This window comes from Prunus dulcis, chromosome 3 (genome assembly GCF_902201215.1).
Source record: "Prunus dulcis chromosome 3, ALMONDv2, whole genome shotgun sequence".
Lineage (NCBI taxonomy): Eukaryota > Viridiplantae > Streptophyta > Magnoliopsida > Rosales > Rosaceae > Prunus > Prunus dulcis.
In genome coordinates, this window is record NC_047652.1 from 21,118,725 (window position 1) to 21,133,336 (window position 14,612).

Genomic DNA, 14,612 nt, shown 5'->3' on the forward strand with positions numbered 1-14,612 from the left:
GTCAATTACTCCACTGAAGCTGATCGATGATTGTTTAAAATGTCGTTATCGACATGAAATTTTCCACTAAGTATTGACTAAGGACTTTTGCCAATTGCTTGCAGGACTAATTAATTCCTCAAGTCTTGACTTGACCCAAAAAAAAAAAATCCTCAAGTCCACTCCGTCTACCCTAGGAAAAGAGGGATATTGACCGAGTACTTGGACAAAATTATAAAAATTCAACGTGCAATTTTCTATTTAATAACATGAGAAAGTAATGGGAAATTAAGCAACTAATTACATAGAATGCTGACTAAATTAACAGAAAAGAATAAACTTCTTATGTAATAATTAATTTCTCACCCCAATTATAATAACATGATAAAATCAAAGAGAGACAAGTTCCGGGAAGGAGACCTATTGTCAAGGGTGTCAGTTTTCTTTTTGAAAAAGAACCCTGTTGTCAGCCACTGAATTAAGGACGCAAAAATTTAATCAGGACAAGCTGTGGGACATAACATAACTATTAATTAGACATATAACTTTAAATGATTCAGAGGGTTGATTGAGAAAATGATCAAGTGAGAAACAGAGCAAGAACCCGAGCAATCAAACAGCTTTCCCATTTCATCATCCTCCATCAACATTTATTCAATTATCATGAAGAACGTCAGAAGAAGCAAACACCTTTATGCAACCTTAAAACCTCTTTACCTATTATCCCTGTTTCTACACATGATCGTCACCCTAGTGGTGGCCCAAGATGACGACGGGTCATCTGTCCACGCTCCGCCCGATTTGATCACCGTTGCATGCGGCTATACCGGCCCCCAATTGAATTCGCTTGAGCAGCGATATTGGATTGGAGATGTGTATTCAAAATATTCCCCCTTAGAAGAACACCAGTCTGGTCAAGCATCCGTCGTCAGAGAAGCTCCACCGTCCTCCTCCGTCACCAAAATGCCTTACACCTGGGCTCGGCTTTCTCGTTCTGCATTTACTTACAGGTTTTCCCTTGCTACGGACGGCCAAAAGTTCATACGCTTGTATTTCAACCCAGTTTCATATGGCCCTAACTTGGACCGCTCTAAAGCCCTTTTCTCTGTCGCAGCCGGTGGCTATACCTTTCTCCACGACTTCAATGCTTCAGTCACCGCAGATGCTTATGGCGAGGAGACTCTGCTCAGAGAGTTCTGTTTGAACGTTGATGGAAAAAAGCTCCTCAACATCACATTTACTCCAAGCCAATCAAGCCTAGATGCGTACGCTTTTATCAACGGAATTGAGATCGTATTCATGCCTACCAATTTCTACTACACTGCACCCGATGGGGTAATTAGTTATGTAGGCAACGGCGGAGGAAAGGACTTTCGCGTCGGAAACAGCACTGCTCTGGAGACGGTCTATCGAATGAACGTCGGTGGAATCCCACTCTCCTGCACTCAAGATGACATGTACCGCAATTGGGATGGCTTGGAAAAAGAGCAAAAATATTTGGAAGCTTCAAGTTCACTTTTCAGCAGGATAGAACATGCCAATATTCCATTCGACTTTTCCAAAATAGCAAGCTACAGAGCGCCAGTACAAGTTTACCAAACTGGCCGGTCAATAATGAGCGCGGACTCAACCTTGAACTACAATCTCAGCTGGGAATTCCCTGTAGACTCCGAGTTTGCTTACCTAGTTAGAATGCATTTTTGTCGGCTTCCACCGGTCAACCACTTTGGATCGTTTGAAATTTACATAGCCGATCACAAAGCTGAAGAACAGGCCGATATATTCGCATGGGGTGGTGGAGCTGGAATTGCATTGTACAGAGACTACGTTGTGTCCATGGGTAGCTCTGGGAGCAGCCAGAAGAAGACAAATCTTTCTATCGCTATGTATGGTATGTTGAATGGGCTTGAAATCTTCAAACTGAATAACTCAAGAGGAAATCTCGCCGGACCAGGCCCCAACCCAGACCCACGTCACCACGTACCTCGACCAAAGCTGACGCATATGCATGTCATTGTTGCTGGTGCAGTTTCCGGCATAGTTGTCCTGATTTCTGCCCTCGTAGGAGCATTCTTGATTTTCAGGCGAAATTGGAAGAAAGCCAAGTCCTTGAGTTCCAATTCTTTACCGCCTTATTCGTGTCGTTACTTTTCACTGGCAGATATCAAAGCCGCCACCCAAAACTTTAGCAGTTGTTTCATTATTGGAGTTGGAGGGTTTGGAAACGTGTACAAAGGATGCATTGATGGTGGGGCCACACAAGTTGCAATCAAACGGCTGAAACCCGAGTCATCACAGGGGGCACACGAGTTCAAGACGGAGATCGAGATGCTCTCGCAGCTTCGCCATCGCCATTTGGTTTCTCTAATCGGATATTCAAGTGATAAAGGTGAAATGATTTTGGTGTATGATTACATGGCACGGGGGACTCTAGCTGACCATCTCTACCACCACAAAGATAACCTACCTCCCCCTCCTCTTCTTTCTTGGGAACAACGGCTTCATATTTGTATAGGTGCAGCGCGAGGGCTGCAGTACCTCCACAGTGGGGTCAAGGGCACCATCATCCACCGTGACGTGAAGAGCACCAACATCTTGTTGGACGAGAAATGGGTGGCCAAGGTTTCGGATTTTGGGTTGTCAAAAATGGGCACCGCCGACACGTCCAAGACGCACATCAGCACGGTGGTAAAAGGAAGTTTCGGGTATCTTGACCCGGAATATTACCGACTTCAACGGCTGACTGAGAAGTCAGATGTGTATTCGTTTGGGGTAGTGCTGTGTGAGATAATGTGTGGTAGGCCAGCCGTGATGCATACAGATACAGTGGAGTTGGGGCAAATCAACTTGGCTCAGTGGGCCAAGAGATGTTACCGTGATGGGAAACTGGATCAAATTATTGACCCAAACATTAATAGGGGTGGTAAGATGATTGAAACTGAGGGCTTGAATAAGTTTGTTGAGATTTCAATGAGTTGCATGCATGATAATGCAATCGAACGACCATCGATGAATGATGTTGTGAGGGGGCTCGAATTTGCACTGCAGCTTCATCACAACTGCATTGAAAGCAACACTAGTAGTAGTGAGCAAAGTTGCGTGACCGATGAATCCATTAAATGCATATCCGCCACCATCTTCTCTGAGATCATGGATCCCAGTGGGAGGTGATGATGAGCAACTATATTTTTGACAATTTGTACGCGTGAGGCGTGAGCCCATAATTGCATGCAAAATTAATATTGCAATGGCTCTTTAAATCATATTGCATTTCATTCATCCTATATTTGTAATTATGCCTTCCATGGCCAACTAGATTAATTTTTTATGTAATGGTTTGTGATTAATTAAAGGGTCACTCACAACTTAGCCCTTAAAAATATTAGAGATATTTAGTCATATACCCATTATTAGCATTAAAACTATAAATAAACCCTACACCATTTAATTTTTATAAACATACCCAAAAAATGACAGCTTGACCTTTTTAATTTAATTTTGATTATTAAATTACTTTGATGACCTATTGAGTGTTTTGGCCTTTTTTATAAGGTTTTGGGGTTGTGTTTGTTTTAAGAAATCAATGGCAGTTTTGTAATTTAAAAGAAATTAAAAACATTTTTGTTATATTGTAAATAGGTTTTTGGTGTGTTTCTAAAGTCCATTTCATATAGGGGTTTTTTTTTTTAAATAAATAATTTAGACTCATATATTGAGTATAATAGTGAATCTCCCAAAATATTTTTAGCTTATTGACTTTTCAAGTAATAGATCAAGCTCAAATTTAAAATATTGAGCCACCTAGCATTAAAATACACCTAACAATTTACCCATATTACAAACATGCCACTCTCGTTAATATCCTAAAATCAATCATTTGGTTGACTCACATATTAAACTGATTCTATGATTTAGGGATTTTTATTAAAGTCCATTAAAAACATGAACTAATATTCCATAATTGGCGAAATCCTAATAAATGCCTCTATTTCATAATAACAAGGATTTTCAGTTGTTTATTCCCCTGAACTATCACCCTAATCGAACTTACCCTTTGAAATAAAAACATTTACCAATTTAGCACCCGAATTACATGAATTCACTAATTTCACCCCTACCATTAGATTTCAAATGATTTCATTCAAAGTTCCATCAAAATTCACACATGAGCATCACGTGGGACAAAGCCGGAGGGCAATATATTAATATCAACGCGCATACACACTTCCTCTTTCTCACGCACGCTCTCATCTCTCCCTCTGCAACTCTCTCTCTTCCCCTTCTTTGTTTTTTTTTTCTCCCTCTTCTTCTCCTCTCTCTGATTTTGGGGCTAGAAGGAGGAGATTTGTGTAAAAATTTATATACCTACATATAGGCCAAGCCGGAATTAGAAAAATAAAAGAAATTTTCCAAGCTCGAAGTTTCTCTCGAAATTTCGGTAGAATATCCTTTTGTTGGGGACCAAATCAATCGTCAAGTCCACTGTATGCGTAAGGAAACTAATAGTAATTAATTGTCAAAGTCTATCATATTGACTGATCGACATTGAGGACGGAAACTGAGGGTAATTGCTCTTCAAGTCCTTTGGTAAAAACTGAGGGTAGCAGCATGTATGAACACAAGCATGATTAGTATGAATATGAAATTAGAAAGGCCCCACTCTCTACACTACAGGGAGGGAGGGGCAGTGCTTTTGCAATGACATGACCAAAAGACCAAATGGCCAAGTAAAGTGAGTGAATGTTAATTGAGAAACGCGTAGCAAGTGCAGAGTACAGAAAACCGGGCAAGAACCCAAGCACTTACATTCGTATCTGTAAGCAGCTTTCCCATTTTATCTCCATCAACACTAACACCTCAGCCTTCTCTTTCTCTTGCTATATATAATTAGTATCATGAACAACTTCTCAATCAGCAATTACCTTTCCTTTTTCCTGTCCACCATCGTCATCCTACTCGTGGCGGCTGGAGATTCGCCACCTATCTACACTCCGGTGGAAGATATCACCGTCAAATGTGGCTATTCCGGCAATTCGTTCAACGAACATGATCGCCGAAATTGGATTGGAGATATCAACTCAATATTTTCCCCCTTTGAACGCCAAGCAGTTGGGAACACATCCATATTCAAACAAGCACCTCATTCGAACACCGTCCAACAAGTGCCTTACACCACAGTGCGACTTTCTCGCTCTGAATTTACTTACAGTTTTGAACTCACCAGAGGCCCAAAGTTCATCCGCTTGTATTTCAACCCAGTTTCCTACGGCCCTGACTTTGACCGATCCAAAGCCATCTTCTCAGTCAAAGCCAGGGGCGTTACCCTTCTCCACGACTTCAATGGTTTAGTCACTGCCGATGCGTCTGGGTTGGACAGAATATACAAAGAGTTCTGTTTAAACATGGATAAAGAAGAGAGCTTGAACATCACGTTCACTCCGAGCAAAACAATCCCAGATGCGTATGCGTTTATCAACGGAATTGAAATTGTGTCCATGCCCCCCGATCTGTACTACGGTTTACGCGACTGGAATCCGATTATAATTGCAGGCACCGGAAGCAACTTTGTCCTCGAAAACAGCACTGCTCTGGAGATGGTCTACAGAATAAACGTCGGTGGAAACTCAATCTCTTCCAATCAAGACACTGGCATGTACCGCAATTGGGATGGTTTCCCAGAGGAGCGGAATTACTTGGACGATGTAAGTTTAACAAGGAGCGTTCTAAGACAGAACTTGAGTATTCAACTCAACTTTTCTGAAATACCAGCGTACACAGCGCCAAAGCAAGTTTATCAAACCGCCCGGTCTATCAACGAGATCTACAATCTCACCTGGGAATTCCCTGTAGATTCCAGGTTTTCTTACCTGGTTAGGCTTCATTTTTGTCAGTCTCGATCCACGATAATAGATCCGCGGTCTGAACTTTACATAGCCAATCAAACCAGCAGATTGCCAATATCGGACTTAGAAAATGTATTATATGGGAGCTTCGGAAATGGGCTTCCATTCTATGGGGACTTCACAGTGTTTATGTCTGGCCCCGGACCCGAGAGCAAAGTTGATCTCTTCATCGCACTGCCACCAGTGGATTCGTTAGGAGATTATGCATTTCTGAATGGTCTCGAAATCTTCAAACTGATTTTCCCAAATGGTAATCTGGCCGATCACGACCCACCAAAGGGTACTACGTCAAGCTCAAAAATACCCAAAAACAAGGCAAGGACACGTATGCTTGCCATCGTCGCCGGTGTAGTTTCCGGCGTACTTGTGCTTTCTGTCTTAGCATTCTTTGTCTTCAGACAAAGATGGAAAGTCAAGTCCTCTGGCTCCACCCAAGGGACGACTAAGTCAACAAAGAGCTACGAGTCATCTTTACCGTCTGATTTGTGTCGTTCCTTTTCACTTACTGAGATCAAAGCTGCCACCCAAAACTTCAATAAAACTTTCATTATTGGAGTAGGAGGATTTGGGAACGTGTACAAAGGCTGCATCGATGGTGGCGCCACCCCTGTTGCAATTAAACGACTGAAACCGGAGTCATCACAGGGGGCTCATGAGTTTAAGACAGAAATCGAGCTGCTCTCTCAACTCCGTCACCGCCATTTGGTTTCACTCATTGGGTTCTGCACCGACAAAGGCGAGATGATCTTGGTCTACGATTACATGGCACGTGGGACTCTCGGTGGCCATCTCTATCGCTCCGATAACCCACCTCTTTCGTGGGAACAACGGCTTCAAATTTGTATTGGCGCAGCGCAAGGGTTGTGCTACCTTCACAGTGGTGCCAAGGGCTCTGTTATTCACCGCGATGTGAAGAGCACAAATATTTTATTGGATGAGAAATGGGTGGCAAAGGTTTCGGATTTCGGGTTGTCAAAAATGGGCACAACCACCATGTCCAAAACCCACATCAGCACGGCCGTGAAAGGTAGTTTCGGGTATTTGGACCCAGAATACTATCGATGTCAGCGGCTGACTCTGAAGTCTGATGTGTACTCCTTTGGTGTCGTGTTGTGCGAGGTGTTGTGTGGGAAGCCAGCTTTGATTCATACGGCGGAGGGGACTCGAATGAGCCTTCCTGAGTGGGCCAGGAGATGTCATCGCGATGGGGACCTTGATCAAATCATCGACCCAAGTTTGAGGGGTATGATTGGAGCCGAGTGCCTGAATAAGTTTGGTGAGATCGCTGTGAGCTGCATCCAGGATAATGGGGTTGACCGGCCTTCGATGAATGATGTTTTGAGGGAGCTTGAGCTTGCCTTGCAGCTTCATCAAAAGAGCATTGGAAGTAAGGGTGACAATGAGGTTGCCTTTTACAGTGACACTGCTGCCAAAGCTAGTAGCAGTGAGCTGACTTGTGCAACCGATCAATCTATTCAACGTATATCCGGGACAATCTTTTCTGAGATTAACGATCCGAATGGAAGATGATAAGCAATGTGGCTAGAAGCATAGGCACTTACGATCGAGGGGCCTGGACTATGATTTCAGTGGGATGGTAAATATGTTAAAGCAATGTTTCATATCAGTTGTATTTGAACAAAATTAATTGAATGAAAAATTAGGGGCAATGAGTCGTTTACTCAGGTTACGTTTATTGTAGTTGTTTGTCCCAAGATCATTCTAGAAGATTTAGTATTGTAAAATTTTAATAAATTGCAACTTTGTTGGGAATTGTGAATCAAATACAATTGTCCTATGTTGGAGAATAAGTTGTGCATAACAGGATAAGGGGGAGTTCTCCTTAACATTACCTTTTGAGATAAAACTCGAGTTAAGTTACATTCTTTACACAAGAACAATGCAAATAGGAACTGGTCATGGATACTTGAATATTACATCCAAAATCTCGTGAAAAGAACTAATCATGAGTGAGTTGTATCCACTCTAAACGTTTGCTATAGGGTGAAGAAAGATCACCTGGTAATTGCTCCTAGAAATATTCATCACATAAGAGAATTTTCATGCCAAATGCTCCCAGTACTAGGATTTTTCAGTTGAAATGTCCACCCCTAGTGAGAGGGTTCATGCAGTTTGTTTTTTGTCTTTCTTTAACATTTTTTTTTTCCCTGACTGCATCCTACACGTGAAATCATGAAACATTCAAACGTGAAGAAGCAAGCGAGCATGCAAATGCAAGGGGGGTCGCAGCTTGTTTGGACGAGTCTAAAACTCAAAAGTCTTTTATGCCATTTCGCTGAAATCATGGAAAATTCTATATATACTAAAGCCCAATGCAACTAAACACTGTAGCTAAGCACAGTGTAATGACGCAAATGCCCCTGATTTTTTCTGCTGTTTCTGTTTTTTTTTCTGGTGCACAGTAAAATGGCGAAAATACCCTTGACTAAACAGCTTCTTTTCTTTCCGTTTTTGCCCCTCCTCCTTTGTTGAGAGGGTTTGGTTCGCAGAGACAGAGGCTTGCCTTCAGTTCGTTTCCAACCAGCTGGTTGGGGGGCAGCCATGGAAGATCTGCACGTGCATGGGGAGCCGTCGATTTTTGTTTGGGAGGTGCACGGGTTTGTGCCCCTGCTTGACTGGTTGCTCTCTTAGTTATGTTCCTTAATGAAGATGCATAAGGTTCAGCCATCTCATCTGCTCCCCCGGCGAATTCATCTCATCTCATCTGCTCTTCGTGGTTCAGCCATCTTTCCAGCTGCGCTTCATCCTTCTTCTCTTCGCACGGGTTTAGCTCAAAGAGATTTCTAGGTTTCGTAAAAAAGGTTGCTTTTAACGTTCTTTTGGTTTTCTAAGTTGGTTTATTCATTTTCATGCCGAAAATTGAGAAGTAAATCAGAAATTGAGTTTGGTTTGTTGTTACAGGGAGGAAGATCTAAGGAAAAAGAACTGGAGTAATCAATTTGAGAACCCCCAGTCTGCTCATCAATCTGGTAATTGATGTTTGTGTGGCTGAATTTTTGTTTTTTTGTTTTTTTGTACCTATCTTGCGTTCCCTTTTTGGAGTCTCTCTTTGACCTTGAAGATGCATAAGGTTCTTGGTTGTAATTGACAGATACAATTTTTGCTGCTGATCTTGGTGAGGAGCTTGGCTTTTGCATGAGTGATCTCTCTCTCTCTCTCTCTCTCTTTCTCTCTGTATATATGTGGGAAATTTTTAGAATTTTGTTAATACTTGCTTTTAAGAGAAGGAGAACAAATAGAAGTCATAAGGTAAGATGGGAGCAAAGGATTATTTATCAAAAAAAGTTAGAATCACTAAGTATAGGACGGTTTATCAAACTCTAATTGTCTTGATCTCTGCATATATCCAACACAACCATGGTCACCTTATGGCAGTGTACGTGCTTCATAGGTTTTTCCAGGCGATTGCTTGATGTATAATTTTAGAAGGGTAATCTACTTAATATTTCAAAATCTTGGAACATAGACTTCACTTTTGCGTATGGTTATAAACTATGCTTGGTTGAACTGTGTTCGTTTGATTTAAATTTGCCGAATTATTTCAATTTCGGTTTTTGTGATACCTTATTAACCATTTGATCTGCTCTTCTAGCAGTTTATGAATATGAATGAACATATATGAGATAGAGAGATCAACTAGAACTTAGTTGCTCCAAAGATAGAACCTAGATCTCTTTATGTCTTTGTTCAATTTGAGCAAAACTTAAGATTCACAACCCTTATCAGATGTTTTAAGTGTAATGAACAAAACTATAACCTATAGCCTGTTATTTTTCATTTATTTTGCTTCTATAACCTTTAAGTGTTTACAGGTTATTTCTACTTTTATAGCCTACTTCTCCATTAGATTAGCTTAGCCTACAAATAGCAACACATGTGTGAGTTTTTACCATTAGTAACTCCTTTCCTTCTTCGTTTCCTTTTGAAAATCATTAATCATCGTAAGTCAAATGCTTATAGATGATTCTCTGATTTATGTACATTATTAGCTCCTTTTTTGCCATCATTTCCTTTAAAAAACATTAATTATCGTAAATCATGTACTTTTAGACCATTATCACAAACAGAATCTGTATGTTTTTATTTTTTGCTCTTTTGATTGTTGGTTGATTTCATTTTTTTGGTTGCGTTTGTTATAGGTGCTGTCTAACTACTTTTGGACTGTTTGATAGCTCTTCCCATTGCTGTTAGGCAACAGGTCAGTTTTCTATTCGTCTTTTGAAGAGGTCATGCATATCAAGTGTGGCAAATTGGTTTTTAGATATTGTGTCATTTGAAAATTGTTATTTCTGTGGTTGTGATATTATTGCTTATATCTGGTTTGCTTGGTTAGGCCATAGAAATTGTATTTAATTTGTTTTTAGATAAAAGGGTTTTTCTTCAAGAACAAACAGATAGTGTAATTTAAGATAAACAAAAGGAAACTAATCTGACAGAGGGAAAGTTTTATTTATAAATTGACTTAAGTTATGTATGAGATGGATGATTTTTATCTCTTTAAAACAAAATTGTAGTCACAGACCATTTAGATTGATTAAAGAGAGAAAAAAAGACATTGGTTTGATGAAAATACTAAATGCAAAACATACCTGGGTATAACAACAGCACACAACATGGTTGAGGTCATTTGGGACCGCTGTCAGAGTAAAGGCTTTAGCCTATCAGACAGTTAAACTGGCTCGCCTTATGGTTTAAATAATTTGAGAAGGTCCAATTCTGTTCGTTAATGACTTGCAAAGTCTCAGCATTGACCAACATTGTGAATGTTTTGTAAATCCCTGAGCAGTAACCTATGGGAGTCTAGATTGTCTAGAAAAACCTCCTTAGGGTCAGTTGCTTTGTTCAAATATATAATGCATTTCCATTGTTTCTAGCTTATGCTATTTGCTTTCGTGTACATCTTTATTGTTTCTAGCTGCGGATAGATCTAGAATGCTTTTGTATCAATTCTTTATTTATGTTCTGTAGAATAAAATCATCTGCTGGCTTTGCTAACATTGCAAATTCTTTTTAGAAGTTTTATATTATATGAAACTGTCAAATTAAAGTATGACAGGACGAGTATAGGATCTTTGTTTTTGTGCTTTGAAAAAAAAAAAAAAAGTGTGATTCTGTGGGCTGAAACTATCAGGTCCATTTGGTTTAAGATTTAGAAGTTTATGAATAGATATGAAATTGCATTTACATGTTTGAGCTGCAATTAAGGTATCTTTTTGTGTTGCAGTTTCCACCAGTACCAGGTTGTTTGGAGGAAGCTCCCTACGGCATTTGATGAGCTCCCTCAGATTTACGGAATGAAGCTCTGGGCATAATCGTTCAGCTCAGCTTATGTGATCCGAAATCTTCATCGGTGAATTTTGCATTAGACTTAATATTGTGGTAAGTGCTTGCCATTAATGAGGTTTGTTCTCTCTCCCGTTTATACTTTATTTTTTCTAATTAATAAATTTGTACCCATTTTGATTATTTGTTAGTGTCTAATGTAGTAATGTTTAACGAATTAATGGTTTGCTCATGGGTTTCTGAGCATGTTGTTGAATCCTTTGATTCCTTGCCCAAATTGATTCTACTGCTGTGATGATCTGTTGTAGTTAATATTATTGTTGTGGGAAATTAAGCATGCCAATTTCGACAATTTGTAATGATTTTGCTGTTGCAATGGGTTGTTAATTTGTTGTTGTGATGATAGGTAGAGTAATAACAATACTTAGAACTGAAAAATCACTTTATCTCTTAATTACTAAGACAACAAAACTTGAAAACTCTTTTAATCCAATAATATGCTTACAAAGGTTAGAACTAAAAAATCACTTTATAATACTTCAATTGATCTGCTACTTTTATTGGATTCCTGGGTATTTTTTTCTTCTCCTTTTTTTTAACTTTCATACCATATTAGTACATTTTTCTGATTAAGGATCGAGATTGTGAATGAGGACTTTGTTATTGATTATATTAGTATAATTTGTTTAGGCATTGTCTTTTTGGGATTTTATTGCTTGCAGAGTTTATTTTCTATGTTTTGTTGCCTTAAAAAGGACAGAGTTGATGAAATCAAAAGATCTGTTTGCATGAAATCTTATTGAAAGTTCGTGTTTGGTTTGCTTCTAGGAGAACCCATTTGTACCCTAAATAGGGTGTATCATGAGAATTGAGTGACCTGTGATTTATAATTAAGAGATTGGCAGTCCAGCATGCCTTATCTAGGTGTGCAGTTTATTGCATGCCTTTTATCTGTTATTCATATGTCTAATTTATCTGGTTGGCCTTAGTTCTTGCCTATGGATTCATTTATGAATTAATAGTAGGCAAACATTATTCGCAATTGTTCCCCTGTGGTCAGCCATGTTTTGGAATTGAACAGCCTGCAGGCATTGTCTCGAATCTGATTTTATGCGAATATTATTGTCTTTGTATTTAAAGATTAGTGACAGAATTGGTGATAGGATGTTTCGTGTTCCAAATGCCACCAGATTCTGTTATTTTCTCTAAAAACCTCTCCAGTAGCTAATTTATCGCGCTAATGCTTTATGGTGGGTGGGTGGTGTGCATGCTGCACAAAATGAGTAACTTATGGTTCTTTTGGGAGCTTCAAGTTTTTCATCTATTTTATATCGGCTCCCTGTTGTTTTAGTTCATATGAATGCTGAATGAATTATCCTATGCAGGTTACAGTCCATATACCATGAAGAGGGCATTTCCATGGGATGAGCAGGTTGATGTTATATCATCAGATGACTCTTCTTCCTCAGATATGGAGATGGAAACCAATATTGAGTCTGATAGCAAGCAGTTAACCAATAATACCACATCTGATCAACCTGCCAAAGAACGAACATCCGAAGGTAATTGCACAATCAAGATTTAGAGTATTTTAGTTCCATGGTCAATAATTTTCTACAATAAGTTCTGAAATATATTAGCTGTAATGATTGTGCAGACACTCAAATAAACAAGAATGATTGTGCAGACACTCAAATAAACAAGAATTGAACATTCTGTTTTACATTGGATCATGGCCCATTGCTGTTTTTCATTGTGAAACAAGCATATTCATATCATAATTATATCCTTTAAATCTGTTTTTTAGTTTAGAGTAATACATAGATACGTATTCATTTATAATCTGTTTTTTTATGTTAGTCACACGTAGGATTGAATTTCAATTATATTGCTCCAATTATATCCATTGAATCTGTTCCTGAATTCCAGTGAACACATAGGCTTCACATTGGTGATTATAGAAGTTCGTTCACAAAGTCATACTATTAACACACCTCTCTCACCACTCCAAGTCCGCGTCCACACCCATGTCTACTAATGCACCACCAATGATTAGAATTACAATGAAAATTTCCTTTCATTCTTTTTTCAGCTGTTGAAAGGTTTGCTCATGAGGACAAGGGCGATTTTGCAACTTCACTAAAGCATTTTAGGTAAGAACCATATCCTCGAATTGCTCTTTTGGACCGAAACTAAACCTTTTGTGTGATGGTTTATCATATGATTGAGTTCTATGTTTGAACTTATAAATTGGTTCATGGTGGATTTGAATTGCCACTCAGTGTTGCTTGAGTGAAGTTGATAATTGTGTGCATTGTAAGATTCACAATTCTTATTAGATGTTTTAAATGTAATGAACAAAAACTATAACATGTAGCCTGTTATTTCTGTCTTTATTATACTTCTATGACCTATAGCTGTTTATAGATTATTACTGCTTCTATAGCTTCTCCATTAGATTATCTTGATTCTATAACAAACTTGCTCATTAGATCGTTAGGTTATCTTATTCTATTTATAGGTCGTTAGGTGTTCATAGGTTATTTAAATTTGGTTTGTGCAGTTTATTTGGCCTTAATTCTATAACAATAGCCGTTGTCTTCGCCAAAATTTCCTCATTTGTCTCCATTACTGCATACCATTTACCATATTTATGGCTACAAAATCAACACCCCTTGATTTGATTCTGTTCAAGCTCAAGTGTTTTGGCTTAATTCTCTTATAACTATTTAATAATTGTCACAATTGTTCTGAATTTATTCAATAGGTTGAGTTTATACTTTTGTCCATCAGATTAATACAATGCTTGATGTATATAGACTGTTGTTTGTCATATTGTATTTTTTAACTTAATTATGTCATAATAGTTATTGCTCTCACCCAAAATTTTCCATTTATATACACTTATATACACTAACACCTGCCATTTTCCAAATTTATGCCAACAGAGTCAAAACCTCTACAGAGGAGTAGAAAGAATGTAAGCCACCTGTACAGCAGAGCTAGCAAGACCTAGATCCCCTTCCACCACCCAGTACCATATATATAAACACCTGCCCAAACTCTTTTGAACAATGAGCAACTAAAGGTTGCCCATATTTTGATGTTTTTATAACTGCTTGATCTATTAAAATATGCCCAATATTTTCACATAACAAGTAGCACATAAAACATGTTATTAGTTTATTTTTTCTAACTTAACCTTGCTAAACTAAGCATGATACCACTATTTACATCACCATGTTTATATAAATATTACCATTTTCAGTAACTCAATTCCCACACACAACCAAGTTCCACAATAATATCTGGCCAAGATATTCCTCTGCCCCATCAATTTTATTTCAATCGATTGTAGTGTTTGTGGTTCTAGTTTATTTTCCTTTCACATCTCTAGTTAATCTCTGTACAAATTCTGTAGTGTAA

General features: G+C 38.7%; 1 protein-coding gene and 1 long non-coding RNA gene across 3 annotated transcripts; both read left to right on the forward strand.

Moving 5' to 3' along the window:
- Nucleotides 1-608: 608 nt before the first annotated feature.
- LOC117621977 (receptor-like protein kinase FERONIA) lies at nt 609-7,541 on the forward strand. The gene is made up of 2 exons (XM_034352499.1): nt 609-3,146; nt 4,895-7,541. The coding sequence occupies exons 1-2, from the start codon at nt 643-645 to the stop codon at nt 7,410-7,412; spliced, it is 5,022 nt and encodes a 1,673-aa protein (XP_034208390.1). The 5' UTR covers nt 609-642; the 3' UTR covers nt 7,413-7,541.
- An 833-nt stretch (nt 7,542-8,374) lies between these two features.
- Nucleotides 8,375-14,341, forward strand: LOC117621008. Of its 2 annotated transcripts, none has more exons than XR_004584881.1 (8): nt 8,375-8,704; nt 8,805-8,872; nt 8,995-9,042; nt 10,043-10,101; nt 11,128-11,304; nt 12,572-12,748; nt 13,279-13,339; nt 14,135-14,341. It is a non-coding gene; the product is annotated as an uncharacterized LOC117621008 (long non-coding RNA). The 2 variants fall into 2 exon arrangements; XR_004584880.1 differs by having other exon boundaries at nt 8,377-8,704; nt 11,128-11,282.
- Nucleotides 14,342-14,612: the final 271 nt, after the last annotated feature.